This window comes from Panthera uncia, chromosome D1, assembly GCF_023721935.1.
Source record: "Panthera uncia isolate 11264 chromosome D1, Puncia_PCG_1.0, whole genome shotgun sequence".
Classification (NCBI taxonomy): Eukaryota; Metazoa; Chordata; class Mammalia; order Carnivora; family Felidae; genus Panthera; species Panthera uncia.
Window position 1 is genome coordinate 30,884,581 of NC_064808.1, and position 23,542 is coordinate 30,908,122.

The window sequence follows — 23,542 nt, forward strand, 5'->3', positions numbered from 1 at the left end:
TAGGACGATAATGTGGAGACATTGGATAGGCCAAACAATCAAGTTAAGTAATTGGCCTTATTTTTCCTATGCCCTCTTTAATTTGATTGTAAACTCTAATGAAAAAAATTTTATTCAGTGATAAAAATGCATTAATTCGCTGGTAAAAAAGCAAGAATATTCTCATGGATGTTGAACTTAAAGGAAAGGGTGGATATACATGCAAGAAATATACAGCACTTTATTAAAGATTTCAATATGAAAATATATGTATGATTTACATAAATGTGTACAAAAATACACGTAAAATAAGTATTTTAAATAGTATCATATCATTATGAAAAATAAGCATAAACAAGTTATTTTCCTTTTAGTTTTAAGTGACACATTTATATCAAAAACTTTAAAGGAATTGTTAAAGAAACTAACATTTTAGGTATGACTGAATAGTTCATTTCGTTACAAAAGCTTTATTCCTTTATATATACACCAAGTAAAATTTTAAAAAGTAACCAGAAAACTTCTTTCTGCATCAATTCTCAACATTTTTTATAACGAGACACAAGCAAGCATTTTATAAATAACATTAACTATATAAATTCCCATTGAAAACATTATATTAAATTTACCACTGGGTTCCATACTCCCATATGCTCCACCTCAAAACTCTAAGAGGAATTTCTAAATTTGACAGTCTAAGGAGATGGGATTTACTAATAATACACATTAACATTTTCATAAACGATAAATTTTATTGAGAATATTTGAAAAGAAGGGGCACCTGGGTGGCTCAGTCTGTTAAGCAACTGACTTCGGCTCAGGTCATGATCTCATGGTTCCTAGGTTCGAGCCCCACATCGGGCTCTGTGCTGACAGCTGAGAGCCTGAAGCCTGCTTTGGATTCTGTGTCTCCCTCTCTCTCTGCCCCTCCCCAGCTCATGCTTGCCTCTCTGTCTCTCAAAAATGAATAAACGTTAAAAAAAATTTAAAAATATTTGTAAAGAAAATATTTTAATAAATGATCAAAAAATATAAGGATTTAACATTTGTCTATTTTATGTTTACTACTGTTGACTCCCTATAAGATTTTAAATACTTTAACAGTATGTTCATCACATCATCAGGTAGTGTAGCTTTCTATAAATGCTTAATAGTTCAAGTGAAAGATAACAAAATAAATGTCACTAATAAAATATTACATATAATAAGCACAAAGCTAATCATGAAATTCAGTACTAATAAGATTCTTAAGTATATATTAAAGACATATTTTGGAAGTACACATAGAAAAATCTGCAAGTATACAGGCTTTGTGCTGTTAGCTCAGAACCTGGAGCCTGCTTCAGATTGTCTGTCTGTCTGTCTGTCTCTCTCTCTCTGCCCCTCCCCCACTTGAGCTCTGTCTCTCTCTCTCTCTCTCTCTCTCTCTCTCAAAAATAAACATTAAAGTTTTTTTTTAAAAATAAAAATCTGCAAGTATAAAATTTGCAAAAGAAAAATAAAAAAGCGACAAATTCATTTTACTTGCAAGCTTCATATTAGACAATCATCTATACCTAGAACCATAAAGTAATATAAGAACTGTGCTTTCTTCAAAAAGGTAACTTGCTTTAAAAACAGTTTTATTGTGCTAAAATACACATAAGAAAAAAACTTACCATATTAACCATTTTTAAGTATACATTCAATGATAGATATTAAATACATTCATAATGCTGTGCAACTGTCACCCCCATCCACCTACATAACTTATTTTATCTTATCAAACTGAAACTCTGTACCAATTGAACAATAACTCCCTATTCCCTATTCCTCCCAATCCTTGGCCACTACCATTCTACTTTCAGTCTTTATAACTCTGACTACACTAAATACTTCACACAAGCACTATCATCTAGTATCTTTTTATGACTGGCTTATTTCACTTAGCAAAATGTCTTCAAGACTCATCCATGCTGTAGAAAACAGCAGAATTATTTCCCTTTTTAAGGCTGAATAATACTCCCTGTATATATATGCCACATTTTGTTTATCCATTTATCCGTTAATGAAAACTTGAGTTAAATCCACATTTTAGTTTTTGTGAATAATGCTGCAATAAACATGGGTATACAAATACTGCTTCAAGAACCTTCTTTCAATTCTCTTGCATATATACCCACTGTGTCTCCCTCTCTCAGTGTAATTGCTGAATCATACAGTAAGTCTATTTTTAATTTTTTGTGGAAACACCATCTTATTTTCCACAGCAGTTCTACCATTTTCCATTCCCACCAACAAAACACAAGGATTCCAATATTTCTACATCCTTACCAACACTGGTTTTCTGGAGTTTTTTGGATAGTAGCCATCTAATGGGTATGAGGTTAAACGTCATTGTGGTTTTGACTTGCATTTCCCAAATGATTAGTGATATCAAGCATATTTTCATTCAGATATCATCTTTGGAGAAATGTCTTTCCAAGTCCATTTTGAATTGGGTTGTTTTTGCTGTTAAGTTTTAGGAGTTCTATATATATTCTGGATATTAAACTCCTATCAGATATATGATTTGCAAATATTTTCTGTCATTCTGTGGGCTGCCTTTTTACTCTGTGGATAGTGTCTTTTGATGCACAATTTTTTTTTTAATTTTCATAAAGTACAATTTGTCTATTTTTTTTCTTTTGCTACCTGTGCCTTTGGTATTATATCCAAGAAATCACTGCCAAATCCAATGTTATAAAGGTTTGTCTTATGTTTTCTTCTAAGAATTGTATGGTTTTAGGTGTTATATTTAAGTCTTTGATCCATTTTTTGAGTTGATTTCTGTATATGGTGTTAGGGAAGGGTTCCACTTCATCCTTCTGCATGTGGATATACAGTTTTCCAGCACCACTTGTTGAAGACTGCCCTTTCCCTCTTGAATGGTTTTGGTACTCTTGTTAAAAATCATTTGACCATATATTTAGGGGTTTATTTCTGGGCTCTCTAGTCTATTCCATTTGTTTACATGCCTGACTTTACACTAGTACCAGTTTTGATTACAGTAGCTTTGTAGTAATTTTGAAGTAACAAAGTATGAGTCCTCCAGTTTTGTCTTTTTCAAAATTGTTTTGACCCTTCAGGATCCCTTGAGATTCCATATAAATTTTAGGACAGATTTATCTATTTCTTCAAAAACATCATTGGGACTTCGATAAGGAATGCACTGCATCTGTAGATTGCTTTGGATAGTATTGACATTAACAATATTAAGTGCTCTAATCCATTTATACAGGATGTTTTTCATTTTTGTTAGGTCTTCTTTAATTTCTTTCAGCAATGTTTTATAGTTTTCAGTGTACAAGTCTTTCACCTCTTTGGTGAAGTTAATTCCTAAGCATTTTTTTAATGCTATTGTAAATGTAACTGTTTTTATAATTTCCTTTTCAGATGGTTGATTGTTCACGTACAGTGATTTTTGTGTGTTGACTTTGTATCCTGCTACTTTACTGAATTTATTTGTTCTTATAGGTTCTTTCTTTTTCTTTTCCTTTTTTTTTTTTTTGGGGGGGGGGAGCCCATATAGTTTTCTATATATAAGAGCACATCATCTGCAGATAATTTTACTTCCCCTTTCCAATTCAGATAACTTTTCTTTTTCTTGCCTGACTGCTCTAGCTAGAACTCCCAGTACTATGCTGAACAGAAGTGGTGAAAGCAGACTTCCTTGCCTTGTTCCCAAGCTTAGAGGAAACACTTTGTCTTTCACTATTGAGTATGATGTTCACTGTAGGTTTTTCATTTAAGACTTTTGTTAAGTTAAGGTAGTTTCCTTCTATTTCTAGTTTATTGAGTGTTTTATCATGAAAGGGTGTTGAATTTTGTCAAATGCTATTACTGCACCAATTGAAATGATATGGGTTTTCTCATTCTGTTGATATTACAGATTACATTAATTTTTGTATGCTAAACCCTCCTTGCATTCCGGGAATAAAGCCCACCTGGTCCTTTTAATATACTACCTAATTCTCTTTGTTAGCATTCTGTTGAGGATTTTAGTGTCCATGTTTATAAGGGATTTGGGGCTATAGTTTTCTTGTAGTGTCTTTGGTATAAGATAATTCTGGCCTCATAAAATGAGTTGGGAAGTATTCCCTCCTCTTCAACGTGTTTGGAAAAGCCTGAGGTGCTATTAATTATTCTTTAAACATTTGTAGAATTCACCAGTGAAGTCATCAGGTCCAGGGCTTTTCTTTGTCAATAGATTTTCTTATTAGTGATTTAATATCCTGAATAGTAATAGGTCTATCCTTATTTTCTATTTCTTCATGGTTCAGTAGGTTTGGTAGGTTTGTTTTGTTGTTTTTTTGTTGTTTTGTTTTTTAAGCAGGCTTCACACCCAGCAAGGAACCTAACACAGGGCCCTAACCCATGACCCCAAAATCAATACCCGAGCTGAGATCAAGAATCAGACGCTCAACCGATACACTTAGGTGCCCCTAGTCTTGGTAGGTTTTGTGTTTCTACGAATTTGTCTAGTTTCACCTAGGTTATCCAATTTGTTGGCATACAACTGTTCATAGTGCTTTCATATAATCCTATTTCTGCAAAATTGGTAGTAATTGTCCCCATTTTCAGTCTCGTAATTTGGGCCATCTCTTTCTTTTTTAATTGTCCCTCTAGCTAAGATTGTCAATTGTGCTGATCTCTTCAATCTGGCTTCACTGATTTTCTCTATTGGTTTTCTATTTCCTATATCATTTAACAGTGCTCTAATCTTTAATTTCTTTCCCTCGGCTAACTTTGGGTTTATTTATTCTTTTTATTTAGTTCCTTAAGTTATAAACTTAGATTGTTGATTTGAGATAACTGAAGTATAGTTGACATACAATATTACTTTGAGGTGTACAGCAGCAATTCAACATTTATATATGTTACAAAATGTGCTTATATACATTATGGAAGACTTGGCACCTTTCTTGATTTTTAAAATAAGCAATTTATAAATTTCTCCCTTAGCACAAATTTCACTGTGTCCCATAAATTTTAGTATGTTGTATTTTTTTTCATTCCTAAGTATTTCCTAATTTCCCTTGTGACTTCTTTGATCTTCTTTGACTTCTTAGTTGTTTAGGAGTATGTTGTTTAATTTCCATAAATTCATGAATTTTCCAGTTACCATATGTTCTATCCCAGAAAATGTCCCACGTGCACTTGAGACAAACGTGTATGCTATTTTTGGGTAGAGTGTTCTGTATACATCTGTTAAGCCTAGTAAGTTTATTGTGTTAAACCCCCTACTTCTTTATTAATATGTGTTCTCGTTATTGGAGAGGCTATTTTGAGTGAGGTATTAAAATCTCTAACTATTATCATAGCACTATTTCTCCCTTTAATTCTGTCAGGTTTGGGGGCACCTGAGTGGCTCAGTCAGTTGAACTCTTGATTTCGGCTCAGTCATGATCCCAGGGTCATGGGACTGAGTCCATGTCAGGCTCCATGGTAAGCATGGAACTTGCTTGGGATTCTCTCTGGTCCCTACCCCCGACTCTGTCTCTCAAAAATAAAAATAAAAATAAAAATAAAAATAAAAATTCTGTCAGGTTTTGCTTCATATAATTTGATGGCCTGGCACTAGGCACATGAATATTTATTAATATATAGTGTCCTTTTTAATCTAATTAAAAATTCTCTTACCACCTCAATTTAACTACAAATTAAGCTGAGGGGCACCTAAGTGACTCAGTGAGTTAAGTGTCCAAATCTTGGTTTCAACTCAGGTCATGATCTCACAGTGATGGGACTGAGCCCCACATCAGGCTCCGCATGGAGCATGAAGCCTACTTAGAATTCTCCCCCACCCCTGCCCTCTAGCCCCCTTGCATACACACTTTCTCTCTAAAATAAAATAAAAATAAATAAAATAAATTTTTAAAAAATTAAGCAGATTTCAGGAAGACTGTTTTAAAAAATTTACATTTTATAAATTATAAATTATAATATACCTTTGTGAATCCAAATTATGCAAACAAAAAAAAATTTTTTTAATTAAAAAAAAAGTGGGGGAGGCACCTGGGTGGCTCAGCCAGTTAAGTGTCTAACTTCAGCTCAAGTCATAATCTCACCGCAGTTTGTGAGTTCAGGCCCCACACTGGGCTCTGTGCTGACAGCTAGCAGGCTGGAGTCAGCTTCAGATCTTGTGTCTCCCTCTCTCTCTGCCCCTCCCCTACTTTTGCTCTGTATCTCTTTCTCAAAACTAAATAAACATTTTAAAAAATTTTTGAAATTATGCAAAAAAAAAAAAAAGACACGGATGTTGATTTTGAAGTTTTGCACTCAACAAAACGCCTCTGTTCCGTAAGTGACTCTGTCACAACTAAATTATATAAACAAATTTACACTATGTAATGCTGTTTTTATCTGTCTTATGTTTGGGATTATTTATTAGAGAGAGAAAAAAGAACTCTGTTGTTAAAAAATGTATGAAAAACAATATTCTTTGGCTATACCATGGTACTTCCTAGGGCAGAGAAACATAAAACAAAGGTTTTAACTAGGGAACATCAAATGAACAAAGACAAAAGAACTCTACAGACCATACTGATTTTCAGAAACGTAAGGCAAAAATTCTGCCATTATATAATTCACAGATATCTCATGGCATCATGAGAATCATACCTGGTATTGGTCATACCAGCTGAAGAGCACCAGCTCTTCATATTTCTCCCTAAGGCTACAATCAGTGACATTAGGTTGGTAGGCTGAAATGGCCTATGATAGGAATACATATATCATGAAAATCTGTAAACAAAATAAATCAAGGTTTTTGTTTTTGGTTTTTTTTTTAACGTTTATTTATTTTTGAGACAGAGAGAGACAGAGCATGAACAGGGGAGGGTCAGAGAGAGAGGGAGACACAGAATCCGAAACAGGCTCCAGGCTCTGAGCTGTCAGCACAGAGCCCGACGTGGGGCTCGAACTCATGGACTGTGAGATCATGACCTGAGCCGAAGTCGGACACTTAACCAACTGAGCCACCCAGGCGCCCCTTGTTTTTGTTTTTAAAGCTACACCACACCCTGACTCTCAGACCAGGCACTAAATATTTACCAGTGTAACACTGGAAGTATCACACTGCAGAAAGTATTCTGATGCAAAGTTCACTTAATTAGCTACCTCATTTTTTAAGATGGAAACATTATTTTTTTCAAATAATTGGTAGAATGCAATGTAAAATAAAAATTTACTTCAAAGAAACCTATACTTTAAAAAATATGGGAGAGGCACCTGGGTGGCTCAGTCGGTTAAGCGTCCGACTTCGGCTCAAGTCATGATCTTGCGGTCCATGAGTTGAAGCCCCGCATCAGGCTCTGTACTGACAGCTCAGAGCCTGGAGCCTGCTTCAGCTTCTGTGTCTCCCTCTCTCTCTCTGCCCCTCCCCTGCTCACACTCTCTCTGTCTCTGAAAAATGAATAAACCTTAAAAAAAAATTTAAAAAAATATATGGGAGAGGAAGCACTACATTTTGACAGTCCATTCCATCTGAAATTTTAATAGTCCTTCCTAAAAAAAAAAAAAAAAAGGCAACTCCCTACAGGAGCTATGGTACTGGTCCTGTCTCTCAGAAAAGTTCCTTTTTAAATAATTTGAGGTCAAACAAAATAAACTCCTCCTCTGTGTGACCAATCAGCCTTCAATTGTTTTAAGACAGCAAACATATAGTCTCAGGATTTTCTCTTTGATGTTTACTCTACATTAAAGATTATAAAGATTTTCAAGTAAAATATTGCTCCTGATCTTAAGAAAAATCCATTATACAGGGAATAATGAATCTTTTTATAAAGAAAATTATCATAACTGGTACCAGGACAACTTCAGTAAATCTAGTAATTATGAAATTAATATTAAATGTTAGAATATCAAAATAGCAAGATAATGATTTCGAGTACATATAAAACCAACCTTACAATCTTACTCTGATATTTATCATAATTGATTTTGCATCAGTTTAGATATCAGCTCATTTTCTCAGTCCTTGTATCTACTCCCTCACCAGGGACTAGACCTGTCACACTGAAGTTGGAATGATATAAAGTCTTGAGCCCAAGAAGCAACCTTAGTACCCAAGGGACATTCTTTTTATTTGTGCCTCTCATCTGTCCTTCAATTTGACTTTTACTCATTCACTTAAAAAATCATTATAAAACCCACCATGTTGTAGGCCTGTGCCAGGCACTGAAGATATAATGGAAAAAAAAAAAAACAAAAAAACACACCTATGACTTCATAGAGGACAGTCTGTTAGGAGAAATGTCCACTGAACAAATAATGTCATTAAAAAATTATAATTATAAATTATTATTAATGCTATGAAAGAAAAACATATGACTCAATGAATGTATAACAGGAAGACCTGCCACCTCTGGAGCCTTAGAAAAAATTTGCCTGATAAAGTGAAATTTGACTCAAGACCAGAAATATGACAATAAGGAGAGTTCAATAGTGCAAAGGAAACTACTTTTTCCAATTCCAGACATATTGGTTTCACCTTTCCTGAACTTTTGTTTCCACCTTTGTTATCTCTTGGTATTTTTTTCCTAAGTTTTATTGTATCTAGCTAGCTACCAGCTCTGACCCTTACTATCCCCCCTAATAATAACAGCTAATGTTTATTGAGTTCATACTACTTGGAAGATATCATTATAAGCAATTTACATATGTGAACTCACCTAATCCTTACAGTGACCAGGTGGTACGTCACATTTCCCCATTTTACAGATGAAGAATCTGAGGCACAGTCATGATTAGCTACCTGCCCAAAATTACACAGCTACTGGTACTAGTCCTTGCATGTCCATCACCTGCCTCATAACCTATCACTCTCACAGAAACCCCAAGGCACCAAACTAAACTGGCACTACTACTAGGAAAAAAATAAATATCAAGTCTATATCCTCCAAATTGCTACCATCTTCAACTAGGCAGGGTCATGCTTTCTCTCCACTTTTCAGAAATTAGGAATGAAAAACTGACCACAGTAGCCAACACTAAACCATCTCCAGAAGCAAGAAAAAATTTTTAGAATAATATATTCTTACAAAAAGTTATCCACCCAGAATATGAAATGGAAACTTGCCAAGGAGAAAGAATTATAATTTATTCAATCCCTTCTATACCTCCCAAAGGAAGAACTTTTTTTTTCTTTTAATCCAAATTTATAAATATTTTGCATGTATTTGCAATAGTAATATAAATTAATAACAGTAAATTGGTTATGATATAGAACAAATTCCCCCAAATTAGCTTGAAGTAAGCAACTTTTAAATGTTACAGAAAAAAAAATTACTATTAAATGAACAAGGCCTCATTGAAAACTATATTTAGATATTTTTAAGGTTCCTGTTATGATCAAAACTTTCATTTGTTAATTCACCATTGAAGGTGATGTGAAAAACAATAATTATGTGGGTGATTGATACAAGTGAGTGTATGACTCATAGTTTGCAAAAGAAAATGATTTGGGGGAAAAGGCTCAGGAAGAAAGAAGCAAATAATGGATTCTGGAAGAAATGAAGACCTTTCCTGTCCAAGAACTGTCACCAGTTCTTTATTACTTGAAGATTAAGGGAATAGTGAATAAAGCTGTCTGCCAGACAGCAGAAAAGGTAAGAAATAACGTTGTCTCTAAATGTACCTCGCATGAAAATTTTCAAATATAACATTCATAAAATTAAACTTTCTATAAAAAGTTACCAGAAAACCCAACTCAAATCAGAACAATGGAAATGTCAAAATAAACCAACATTACATTTGTCAGGAACCTGAACAAATGAAACAGCAAGATAGGTCAAGTTGTAAAATTGTCTCATTTTATTCCACTTGGTTTTAGAACAAAGGCAGATCCAATACTGATTTAGTAGGAGACTTTGTGGGGTTTATTTTTGTTTGGCTATTTTTCTACTTTAGTTATTACAAAATAAATATTTAGTTGTTACTAAGTTTCAGCGAATTTATACAACGAGCTTTAGTTTCTGGTTCCAGAGGTCAAATTCAAGCCACTAAATTCAGTTCCACTTTTTTACTAACTGCCCCTTCCCTCTCCTATAGATCTCAAATATATCGTATATATTTACATGTAATTTTTCTTAGACTCACATTAAGGTATGGGTATTAATTGCTATTCCTGCATTATGAATCTTTACAGAAAATGAAGAGAATTTCACTTTAAGTCATATTTAACAGGAAGTTTGATCCAATTTTTTAATTTATATTTTCATGTATACTTTAGAGTCCCTACTATATGACAGCATTGACCTAGATGCTTTATACACATAATCTCATCTAAGAATACTGGATTTACCTTGTTACATATATACTGCCTAAGGATAAGGTAAATGAATATTTTTGTGGTAAAGCAACCTAAGTCATATTAATGACGGCTTTCACATGAGCAACATCCACCCATTCCAGCATACCTTATGTGTATAGCTTAGAACTTAGTTCATGAAAACTATCTGATGTAACTTGAACATGTCTCAAAAAAAAAAAAAAAAAAGAGCTGTGTGTGTGAATGTATGTACACACTTGTGTGTTAGATGACAGATTCAAACCTAGGAAGTCCAATTATAGAATCTTTGCTCTTAACCATTAAGCCACTATATCCTGGAAAAGAACCAAGGTGTGACTTTTAAACGTACATAACTGATTTAGGGAATAATAACTTTTAAAATAAGAGATCATATTTCTGAAGTCAGTAAGCTAAGTATCAGCATTAGGTTATAAGAACACATCTGATGAAAATTTACTATGACAAAAGGGTTTTTTTTTTCTCTCTCTTGTGAATGAGCTTAATTTCCAGAAATTCTAGCTTTATCATATTGGATATCATATTACCTAACATTTTTGTGATCTCTTTATAGAGTTTAAAGCATTTTTGTATCTAAAACCTTATATAATCCTGCCAGCAACACTATAAATAAGTCAAGTATGATGGTTAATTTTATGTCAACTTTGCTGGGCCATAATACCCAGACATTTGGCCAAACATTATTATTCGGGATGTTTCTGTCAAGGTTTTTTTGGGGGGAGTGAGATTAAATTTTAAATTACTGGACTAAGTAAAGCAGATTACTCTCCATAATGTGGGTGGTCCCATCCAATTAGTGAAAAGCCTTAATAGAACAAAGACTGACATCCTGAAAACAAGAATTCTGCCGGCAAATTGCAGACTCAATTTGGACTCAGATTTTTTACTTGGGTCTCCAGCCTGTCAGCCTACTGTACACATTTTGGACTTACCAATCCTCTTTAACTGAGATTCAATTCCTCAAAATCAATCATTCAATCTCTTTTCCACCTCACGCATGTGTGTGCACACACATATGTACTCACATACATGCACATGTACGTACACATATACATGCATGCACACAAACACACACATCCTGTTGGTCCTATTTCTCTGGAGAACTCTAAATCAAAAAGCAGGGTAGTTGAAAAGTCTAACAAAACAAGAAAACAGGAATTCATATCCTTATCTTTGTCTATAGTCATTCTTAAAAAGATAGTAAAATTCTCAAGCTATGCTAGAATTGTTTTCATACCCAAACCACTCAGCCAATGTAATGTTCTTTTTCTTTTAAAACAGTTACTTGACAAAACTAATCAACTCCGTAAAACAGTATGGCAGATCCTCAGAGTTAAGCATAGAATATCATATGACCCATCAATTCCACTCCTAGGTATATACCTGAGTGAAAACATATGTCCCTACAAAAACTTGTACGTGAATGTTCATAACAGCATTATTCACAGTAGCCAAAAAGTGGACACACAAATGCCATCAATTAGTGAATGGATAAAAAGGATGTGGTATACCCATAAATGCAATGTTGTTCAGGGAAAAAAGAAATCAAGTACAGGCACATGCTATAACATGGATGAATCTTGAAAACATGCTAAATAATACAAAGCAAATGCAAAGGGCCACATATAATATGAATCCATTTATATAAGATTTCCAGATTAGGCAACTCCATACAGACAATAATAGATTAGTAGTTGTCAGGAGCAAAAGGAAGGGGGTCAATGCGGAGTGAATGCAAATGGATATGGGATTCCCTATTGAAGTGATGAAAATGTTCCTGAATTAGATAGTGATGATTGTACCACCTTGCGTATATACTAAAATCCACTGAATAATATGCTTTAAAATAGTGAATATTAAGATAAGTGAATATCTCAATTTTCAAAGTGTTAAAAATTTAAAAAACTAATCAACTTACCTGGCCTTTTTGTGGTGCCAAACAACGAACAACTTCATCCACCATTACTGGGATATGTAATTTAGTCATAGCTTCAAAATCTCCATTTTGAGATCTATGTAACTCCTGAGCTCCAGTTTGATCTGTTTGCTCCTGGGCTTCATATTCATTACATCTTTCTGTTGTAGCATGTATTTTTTTTGGCCAGATACCTAAATTAAATATGCCAGATTCCAACCAGCATGATAGAAATTCTTTATAGATTTTACAAAAATATGGGTATCGAAGCATCTTGTAGGTCAACCAATCTAGAAAAAATTAAAAATATCATGATTGTTGGATTTTTAAAATATGTAATTTTGTATAACTTTTTAAAATGGCCTGGTAAGCTTCTAAGACCATTAACATGTTAATTATTAGAAATGTAAAAACTGTTTATTAAGTCATCATTTTTCTGAAATATACTTTTTTTTAATGTTTATTCATTTTTGAGAGAGAGAGAGAGAGACAGAGCACAAGTGATGCAGGGGTAGAGAGAGGGGGAGACACAGAATCCAAAGCAGGCTCCAGGCTCTGAGCTGTCAGCACAGAGCCCGACACGGGGCTCAAACTCATGAACCATGAGATCATGACCTGAGCCTAAGTTGGGCACTTAACTGACCGAGCCACCTAGGCACCACAGAAATATACTTTTCTAATTTTAATTAAGTCTAAAGAACGGATTCAGTGCATTAGAAATGTTTATTTGAAAAAACTATCTGGATGATTGAAGGGATTATAAATATTATCCTATTTTAGGTTCAGGTAGTCTTTCATTTCAAGCTCTTCTATTTGTTTTTTCTCATAATGCTAAATCTTCATCTTTAATTTAACTTTGAGGAACTGTCCCTGGAAAAAGCTACATATGTTTATCTAAAAAGAAAGAAAGGTAAAACTGTCTGTGAAAATCTTGCAGACTTGTTATGAATATGCTCTGACAAGATTGTCTCAGATGGCCTGTATCAGCAAAGCATGTTTCAATTTAAATTATAACTTTACAGGGGCACCTGGGTGGCTCGGTCAGTTAAGCACCTGACTCTTGATTTCAGCTCAGGTCATGATCTCACAGTTGTGAGATCGAGCCCTGTTTCAGGCTCTGCACACACAGCGCAGAGCCCGCTTGGGATTCTCTCTCTCCCTTTCCCTCTGCCCCTACCCTGCTTGCTTGCTCTGTGTTTCTCAAAAGTAAACAAATAAACACTTAAAAAAAAAAAAAAAAGCTTAGGAAATCTATAAAAATAAATAAATTTTAACCTTATAAACACTCAACTGAGCCTACTTTGGCATTTCGTATTCACCTTTGTTTTAACTGTCTGTCCTTGCCCCCAAAAAACAAGAAAATAAAGATTAAGTTCCTTAACTTTCTCACACTTGTTCCTTTTTATTCTGCAATCTGTAACTCTTAAATGCAGAGGAAAAAAGTATGTAAATATATTAACAGAAAACGTTTTAAAAACATTATGCTTTTTATACAGGTTGTAAGCAATGTTTTTAATACTATTATAGTAAATGCAGAGTTAACACTGTTTTTTAGTCCTCATAGATTAGGAGTTATTTAAAAATAAGATAACACCTTTTTATCTACAAAAGCAGATGCACACTCAGTGCTTAGTGTTTTCTGAAAAAAAAAAGTGAATGGATGGATAATTCTACAGAATATTTTTAACAAAACTTGCTTTAGGAAATTTTGCCTGCCTGACAGACCCTACCAAAAACCACATTCTCAAAATACTTCGACACATAAATATCCACCTCCAAAAAAGAAAAAGAAACATAAATATCTTGTTTAAATATGCCTTCCCTTCCTTTTGCAACAGAAAATGAAAAATGATGTTGAAAAGTTGACCACACGTAATGACTAGAAAAGAAATACATTTATATTATATAAATATAGTATCAACAAGATGTTACCTTAAAAATACGCCAACTTTACCTAAGGCATAATCCACAGAATTTTGTGGCAAACGTGACACAGGAAAAATATTGGGGGAGGGGGGGAATGTTTTAAGTAAAGTTTTCAATGTTCACCAGTTTCAAATTAGTCAAATTATTAATTATGCCTCATTTGTTTCTGAAAAGTTATACAGGGGCACCTGGGTGACTCGGTTTAGCATCCAACTATGGCTCAAGTGGATGGTGGGTTGTGTCCCAGGTAGGGCTTTGTGCTGACAGTGTGGGGTCTGCTTCAGAGTTCCTGTTTCCCTCTCTCTCTGCCCCTCCCCCACGCATGTGCACGGCAAGGGTTCTCTCTCTCAAAAATAAACATTAAAAGAAAAAAACTTTAAAAAAATAAAAAAAGAAGGCTTATACAAAGTAAACCCTACTACCCTCAAAACCTAGTGTTCCTAACATTTTTCAAAATAGAGGCTAACATTTATTAAGCACTTACTAAATACCACTAAACTCATTCTATCCTTACAACTCTTAGAGATAGACAGTATACTTATTTCTATTTTACAGATGAGAAAAACAGAGAAGTAATTTGCCAAAAGGTCACATACCTAGAAAGCCATAAAGCTAGAACTGTAACTCCAGCATTCTATCCCAAGCCTTTAATCTTAGCTTCTATGTTACAAACATAGCCCACTAGCTCCATTTAATGCACCCATGTAATTGCATGGCACTTTAATTATACTGACTGTATATTTGTTGTATCTCATCGATTACTTTTTCTGTAAAGAGCCAATATCCTATTGCTTAATCCTATATCCATATTTTTATATTTAAATATATACCTAGATAAATGTATGATGTATATTTAAATAGACAGATATACATACATCTATACATCTCTATAATATTCCAGTACAGGAATCAGAACCGCACAGGAAGTGCGCACAGAACCGCAAGTAGAATAGAAAAAAAAGTTTCCTTTGCCAACCGTTAATTCTTTTCTTTTTGCATTCAATTTATACGTATTTACTCAACTATGTTTCAAGTACAAAGCCTGAAGATTTTATTATGCAGCAATTGGCTACTAACGTGGGTTAACATGGAGAAAGGACCTCAAATAATCTTCCTCTTTGGTGGTTTCCTTGACTATCTCCCAAGAATGGAAGGGGACAAGCTCTAAAGGAGGATGTTCTTTCCTTTCCGCAGCCCAGTGTCCTACCAGATAACTCAGAGCGCTCATGCAGTTGGCTATGAACCAAACACCCTACAGGATTTAAGATCCTTTAAAAGTTTCCTCTGGTCACAGGAAGGAAGCGGAGAGACGGGAAACCGGCCGCTTGAGCCAACTCTGGTTTCCTAGGTAAGTCTTTTAGCTTTGCCAGCAAAGTTCAGTTTCAGCTGTTGAAAGCAGGGAATTGGCCAGGTTACTCTTTAATTGTGGGTACAGAAGTGAGTGATACCTTTGAAAACTACTTCCTCAACGGTGCCGTTACCATCTTAGCACTCAGCTTTCCCAGTGGAGAAAAACGTTCGAAAACTTAATTCCTAAGGCCAAAAACCCAGCCTGCAGGCTGGCAGCCGAAAGGAGAGAAACTGAAAGAGGTTCTAAAGTTCAGGAAGAATGCATCCTTTTGCCTAAGAATTATACTCGGAGGAGGGAAAACTGTTCACAAACTTCTGAACTCAGGATGAGTGAGTGTTTAGGAGGGAAAGCGGGAGCAGGGGCGTGTTTCCTTTTGTCCTGGGCGAATTCAGCGACCTCTGGAAGTTCCCCCAAAGGCTTGGGGTGAGCTCCAAGAGAGCTCCCGGGACTCGGCCACCTTCTCCTCACCTGAGGCACGAAGAATTCACTGTTGGCTTCTAACTCGGGCCAGCGACGACCACTACTACGGTGCCAGAGAACACGAGTTGGCGCATGTCTAGGTCCCAGCCTTGGGGGAAACTTGCAAGGACGGACAGATCTGGGCCACTTCCGCCCCAGCAACCGAAAACCGTCCGCCTTTCGTTCCGCTCTTTTCAGGCCCCAGCTGACAAAGGGTCCTGCAGGCACGAGGGGGTTCAAATAGCATTCCTGAAGAGGGGGCGGAAATAAGAACCTACCACTGCCAGGTTTAAATTTACTTTTACTTTTTTTTTTTTTAATGTCTGAATCAACTTTAAACCTAACTCCATTTTATTCTTAACTCCACTCTATTCCGTTTACTATGAGCCTCTGTTAAATTTCCGTGTTCTATTGTAACACATTATACTCCCAATTTCTAACAGAAGGTGGGAATTTCTGTCTCCTTTAGTCCTATGTTTTTATGGTTTCGGTTCTTTTTCCTTCATTTCGTTACAAAATACACTAGTCTCATACTTTGTTTTATTTCTTGATGTCTTGCCAAACAGAAGCCAACTGGCAGAGTGATGGCATTTATTGTAACATTAAAGTTTCTTTGCTTTGACTACACAATACTTTAAGAATATAGACCTCATCATCTAAATGTGCTAAATGGCAACTGTAAGGCAGAATTTAAAGTTAAATGTAAAATAAGCACTTAGATTAGGTGTGGAAACACCTGTTAGCAAGGCTTACAATGTGGTGTCGAAATAAATGAAATCTAAAACACTTCTTATTCACCAATAATGAACGCAATTTTACAAGAAATTGGTTTTAAAATACCTATTTTCAGAATAGATTAAGTATCTTAAGATCACTTAACCTAGAAATTATTTCTGAGACAAATGCCTCATTTCTGAATTGGCTGGTTTGTACAGTTAAATTTCCTTTAGGGATCTTCTGAAAACTTGTTTTTGTTTTTGTTTTTTAAGTAAAATAAATTGTGCCTGTATCTCATGGGCTATTTTGAGAGTGAAATAAAATAACATATATAGAGTTAACAAAATGCCTGGGACATCAAGTACTATAGAGTGAGTACATATTTGAAATAAAATAAAAAGACTTCTCAATTTTATTACCAAACCCAGCACCACACAAGTAACTGTTGTGTTAGCTAACATATATGTAATATAGCCAGCAATTAATATCTTTATTGATGCACTATCCAGAGTTCAGAAACAATCATATAACATGCATCATATACAATACACTGTGCTTCTGATTTTCTTCAAAAGGAAATAAGTGTCCATAATGTAGAAGTTTTCATAATTGTTTCACTTATAATATTCTGCAATGTGTTGTGCCATCCTATTTATTATGGTGATAAGCTCCATATAAGAATATAAGCTCCAAGAAGGCAGGGAGTTTTTATTTATGCTATTATGTCCCTAAAGTCTACAATCAGTAATTGCAGAATGGATACAATAATGTTAATATAAAGAATAACAATGACATTCAGATCATGCTATTGAAAACATCCTGACAAATAAAATGGACTTATCTTAGCAAACATATTTCCCTTTTTTCCTGGTATTTTTTTTTCTTTTTAAACCGTACATTTTGAAATAATATCTACAATCTAGGACTTTAAAAAACACTGCATCCAAAAATGAACTAAGCCAATAAATTTAAATGAATTTATTTTGTAAAGTCCTCATCAGAAAGGAATGTCAAAAACACCAAATAGTTTCAGTCAGCAATAAAGGGAGTAGGCCTGGGAGTCCTGAGAAATGAAGCCTAGGACCTCAAACCTAAAGCTCTGGACTTTCAATTAATTGAGGCGAATTGACCCCAGTTCGGTTTAAGTGAAAGTGGCTGAAAGGAACAGGTCCCTACACCTTCCAGAGCATGGGACCTGTGCCTTGGAGGCCTCACTACTCAATAGAGAAAAGAAGATAAACATTCAGAATCCATTAACCCACACCCAACAGGCTCCGCCTCTCCCCCAGCAGACGGCACAAGCCAACCCCTGCCCGCTCCCGTCTCACTCACACCCTGAACCCAAGGACCGGGCCCTGCGCCCGCGGCTCTTGAAGTGGTCTGAGGATCCCAGGTGGCTACCTCCCACCTGCAGCTGCGGTCTAGCCCCGCCCACCTCGGCCAACGCCTCCGGAAACAGCCGTGCGCGTTGCCCTGGCGACGCGCAGCAAGGCCGGTTCCACAGAGCCGCGCGGCTGAGACTACTGGCGCCAAGCTACCACGCGCCACGGCAACGTCCGACGTGATTGCGTCACGAAGTCGGCAGCCAATGAAACGAGGTGCTGGAAAAGCTGGATTGGGTTTGAATCTTGTTGCCGAGTTTGAATCGCGGGGAGGCGGACATCGAAGTGAAGTGTCGCGGTAACCTTTGGTGGACCAGAGGTGAGTGAGAGGCACGTGAGGAGAAACTTCTCGTCTCGGGAACGTTTCTTTTGATGGCCTATCTCGCTGGAAACGGAAGGCTCCTGCGGCCGCCTGAGGAGAAGACGGGATGGGCTTGTTGACAAACGCCGAAGGATTGAGTGGGGGGTGGGGGGGTAGGGGAGGTGGGCGTAGGGGGCGGGTAGTTAGCGTCCCCGGAGAAAGTGAAAGGAAGAGGAACTCGAGTCCCAGCTAGAGCAGGGCTCTACCTGATCGGGAGCCCTTCACTGCTCCACAGGAAGGGCAAAAATCTCCTGCCTTAAATTGTGAGAAAGTCGGAAGTTTTAAAGGGCATCCTGGCTCTTTCCCTAGACTGGCAGAGCACTTTAATTGCCTTGCACCTTACAGTGTAAAGTTCGTTCCGGACTCCAAATTCAGAATGTTTTGTTTAAGATACAGTTGTAAATGTAACTCTGAGCTTAACTATGTAATGAGGAATTTTGGTTTTCCAACTTACAAACTTTTTGTCCTGCAAGGTCCTGGTGTTAACGTGGCAAAAGTCAGTCGGGAACCTCCTCTGAGTCTCAGTTGTAGCGTCAAGATGAGACCTGCCAGCACTGTGTAACGGGATTGCCAAGAATCAGATGAGGTATGGAAGCGATACCACTTGGCAAAGTGCTTTGCAAATGAATCAGAACTCCTTTTACCCTCTGTTCTTAGTTTATGCAAGACTTTTAGCAGCTTACTAGGCATTCAGTTACAGAGAGATCAAGGCTAACTGCTGTTTATGAAAAGAGTTTATTTGTCCAGAGTTGAATAATTTTGTATAATACATACTTTAGGTTATTTACTATGAACTATGGAGTAGACTGTGTTAAGCATTCTACAGGGTTTAGTTGGTAGCGTTATTCCACTACATTCAGGCCCTCTGGGAAGTATTTATGAACTTTGGTGCTAGAGAATATCAGATCCAAAGACTAGATAGTGCTTGTGAATAAGTTTCCGTTACATTGTAAGAATTGACTTTTTCAGTAAACAAAGATTATCTGCCTTTAACGGTAGTAATTAATCTCTTCTGTTACTGAGCAAGTATATAGAAGTACATAAAATTTTCACTTTAAAAGTGCATCTTGTCAATATCCATTGATAGCCTGAATCAATTAAAGTACACAATAAAGTCACTTTTATGGTAACTCCATGAAATCTAGGAGGAAAAAATAGCCCAGATATTAGCGCCACCCTTAAACTCCGTTTGAAATTTTTGTTCCTCCCTGATGTTTTTAAGTTAGTAGAAGCACTAGCTCTAACACTAAAGTTATTTCCAGAGAGGTGTAAGCTGCATAGAGACTATAAATGATATTGTGGAGGATAGTTCCTGCTCCTAAAAAATGCTTGTTGAACCTGAATCTAATTCAGATTTGAGTTTGAATATAAGAAATCATTTATAACTGTATAACTCCACACTCAAGATAATTTGAGCAGCATTTCTGTTCCTTTGTTTGAAAATGTTCTGTTGTTATTCCAGTAGAGTGTAATCATTAGGGACATGGGCTTTGGATTTAGACATGAGTCTACATTCTGGCTTCTCATTTACTAGCTATGTCATCTTGGAAAAATTACTTGTCCTAAATTAAGTCTCTGTTTTTGTAAAATGGAGACTATTGTAGAGTATGCCTTATATGATTATTTTAAGGATTGAATAAGATGATGAATATTAAATGTTTACCATACCATATGTATGTCTGACATACATAACATGCTCAAATGATAATCATTGTTCATTAATAGTAGTTATCACTTTACTGATCTAATTTAAGAGTTCTCAATAGTATATTTGCTGAGAATAGATGCTGTTGGATATCCCACAAGCAGAAAGAAATCATACACTTTTGGTTTTATTTCAGTATTCATTCAAGAGCTCCTACGCTAGGCCCTGAGGTTTCTATCAAAAATAGGCGAATATATATTTTTATTCTCTCTGAGAAAATTTCTAGAGATTAAATACTTACAACTGAAAGAGTAGTGATTTAAATACTTTGACTTCATATCCAGTTAGTCTGAGTTCAAATCTCATGTCTTGTGCTTCCAAGTTAACTTTAGCCAGTTAACTTAATCTCTCTATATTATATTTTTCCTATGATAATAATACCTATATTATAAGATTATTACGGGGATTAAATGAGAAGTATGTAAGTTGCTTAGCAATTTCTATTTGTATACTAAGAGCTCAATAGAAAATATTCCATAAATACAATGTTATTAAATGGAAGATTGTGCTTAAGGTAAATTTTAGTACTTTCTCCTTTGGTTTGTTTTTGAAATAAAAATAATTAGTCTTGTTTAAGATCCAAATTCTACAAAAGAATATACAGTAGAAAGTAAGCCTGCCTGTCACCCAGACCTTCATATTTCCCCACCATGGGGCAACTGGTGTTACCAATTCCTTGTGTTGTCTTCCTGAGACAGCCCATGCATATACAAATATGTATGTTTCTAAAAATTCAAATGGTCACATGCCAAGTCTGCTATTCTGCACTTATTTTTTTGCACATATATTTTGAAAAGCTGCATTAGTTCATTCATTCATCTATTGAACAAGTGTGTTTTGAGTCGTAAATATTGAACAAGCCCTGTTCAAGTTTCTAGGGTACAAATGAAGTCCATAGTCTCATAGTGCTTATATTCTAAAGAGGAAACAAGCAGTAAATATGTAACCAAATAATATTTTCCAGTTAATCTAGATGCTAAGAAGAAAAATAAAGCCCTTAAGAGATTAAAGAGGAAAAGGCAGGGTGACACTATTTTGAATGGAATCTTTAGGGAAAGCCTCTGTGTAGTGCTATTTGAACAGAGACCAGAATAATGAACTGAGAGATTAAGATTTGCAAGTGTCTGAAGGTAGAGCCTTCCAGGAAAAGAAGAGAAAGTGCAAGGTTTATGAGGTTAGAATAAGACTGAGTATTTTAGGAACATTTAGGACAGTGTGACTGGAGCAGAGTAATCAAGGAGGAGGATAACATTTAAGGAAGGGGTTGAAGAGGTAGACAGGGCCAGATATAGAACCTACAAGACATGCTAAGGAGTTTACATTTTATTCTGATGCTGGGAAGTCATTGGAGAGTTTGGAGCTAGGGAATGACATGAGATACATAACATGATCTGATCGCTCTTGAAGAAGACATCAGTGCATGCAATCAATGAATTAAATAAAATTTATTATTTACTTGCACATAACTGGGGGTGAGTCTAACTTATTTGGTTTATATTTTTTTCTTGGGTGAACAGTAGTGGCTTGTAAGTTAAGAATTTGCCTTTTCAACTTGGTTTATATTATCTTGCAGCTGGTGTAGAGAATTAGATTTTAACACCTCTTCATTAAATGTAGCAGAGGAATGAGCTTTTTTTATATAAGTGAATGTCCCAGAAAATTAAATGTTACCCTTGTTAAGTATAACATGGCATGGTGTCTTAACCACCCTCAATAATTCATATAAAAGATGATCTTCCCATTTTCCTAATTTTGTAAACAAGAAACTGGGTACACTATGTAAAAAAATTTTTTTTTGATGCCTCAGAATCCTCATTGTAACTGCCTATTACTTCAGTCATACTTACTATAATATGTTGATTCTTTCAGAGAAATATATTGTATGTTTGCCTCTATTCTAAATGAGTGAGTTACTCTCTTGGATTCTGTGTCTACTTTTTATAATTTATTAATTTGCTCATTAATCAAATATTTGAGAACATGCTACTGACTAGGCTCACTGCAAGAGATTAGGTATATAATGGTAAAAACATACAGTCCCGTTAGCTATTATTTCTTGTCACTTTCTTAGACCCTTTAATAATCACATGTAATAATAAAATATTAGAGCTAGAAAAGGACTTTATCCTTTCACCAATCCTATCACTTTATAGATTAGCAACTGAAGCCTCTTCATTATTCTCATTTATATTCTACTTTCTCAAGACTAAACAGATACCTTTTTATTATAATGAACAGTGGTGTTGGAAGTATTTATCTTTAATGTTTTAGTCCCATCAGTGAAATTCTAGCAGCTTACTCTTGGTTCTATTAAACAAATATAATTAGGAGTAGATATGACAGAATTAATCAGAAATTGTGATTCTATCTTCTGAACAGTCATCTGAAAAGAATGTTTGAATCAACACATTATTACACAGATAGCAATATCTAGGCTTTTCTTTTGTTGCTTCTTGGTCAACATGGTCAAAGAATTTGCTCTCTGTGTGCCTTTATTCAGAATCAACTAGATGCCCATCACTTTTAGTTGGCCATGTCAGGAAAAAAACTGGCATCATGCATTAATGTAGGAAAAACTTCATATTTTAAGTTTATGTGATTATTTTGAGAGAGAAAGAGAGCAAGTGCACACGTGTGTGTCCCTGAGTGGGGGAGGGGCAGAGAGAGAAGGAAAGAGAATCCCAAGCAGGCTCCGAGCCATCCACAGAGCGCAACGCAGGGGTCAGTCTCTTGAACTGTGAGATCATGACCTGAGCTGAAACCAAGAGTTGGATGCTTAACCAACTGAGCTACCCAGGCTCCCCCAAGACATCAGTGTATTTGAACATAGACTACTTGTTTACATTTTGGTGATTCTGTTGACCTTGGGTGTTTTTATTAAGAAAATTATAGTCACTCCTTTGTTTTGAAAAAATTGGAGAAATATGTGATACTTTAGAAGTTAAGATCAATGTGTTTCTTAAAATCTGTAACAAGTTGTAAAACAAAGTTGTATTTGAGTTTATACTTCTTAAACCCCTTTAGATATTTGTCAGTATTTCTACTTGATGTATTCCTTGAGTAAGATCATTTGTCTTCTAAAATACCTTCAGCAGTTTCCAGTAAACTGCAAAATTAAATCTAAACTTGATAGCCTGTACTCAAGATTTTCCAAATCTGGCCGCACTCTTATCTAGTTATAGCTTCTTAATGCAACCCACTCTGTTCCCTTTCTTTTTTTTTTTTTTTTTTAATTTTTTTTTTTTCAACGTTTATTTATTTTTGGGACAGAGAGAGACAGAGCATGAACGGGGGAGGGACAGAGAGAGAGGGAGACACAGAATCGGAAACAGGCTCCAGGCTCTGAGCCATCAGCCCAGAGCCTGACGCGGGGCTCGAACTCACGGACCGTGAGATCGTGACCTGGCTAAAGTCGGA

The 23,542-nt window shown here is 35.7% G+C and overlaps 2 protein-coding genes across 8 annotated transcripts in view; one reads left to right on the plus strand and one right to left on the minus strand.

The window, feature by feature from the left end:
* METTL15 (methyltransferase like 15) overlaps nucleotides 1-18,091 on the minus strand; it is a 251,238-nt gene extending 233,147 nt beyond the window's left edge. For 5 of the 6 annotated variants that reach the window (XR_007461628.1, XM_049648925.1, XM_049648937.1 and 2 more), the window contains exons 1-3: nucleotides 18,010-18,091; nucleotides 15,970-16,178; nucleotides 12,228-12,514 (exon numbers count right to left, since the gene is read on the minus strand). Coding sequence is in view for 5 of the 6 variants with exons in the window: in XM_049648925.1 (XP_049504882.1) it covers nucleotides 12,228-12,497 (270 nt within the window). In the remaining variant the exon portion in view is untranslated. Of the gene's footprint in view, nucleotides 1-12,227; nucleotides 12,515-15,969; nucleotides 17,430-18,009 lie in introns of those variants that run through there. The other variant, XM_049648923.1, reaches the window with a different exon arrangement.
* A 201-nt stretch (nucleotides 18,092-18,292) lies between these two features.
* KIF18A (kinesin family member 18A) overlaps nucleotides 18,293-23,542 on the plus strand; it is an 80,471-nt gene continuing 75,221 nt past the window's right edge. The window contains exons 1-2 of one of the 2 annotated variants that reach the window (XM_049648911.1): nucleotides 18,293-18,378; nucleotides 18,894-19,006. The gene's annotated coding sequence lies outside the window, so the exon portion shown is untranslated. Of the gene's footprint in view, nucleotides 18,379-18,434; nucleotides 18,519-18,893; nucleotides 19,007-23,542 lie in introns of those variants that run through there. The other variant, XM_049648917.1, reaches the window with a different exon arrangement.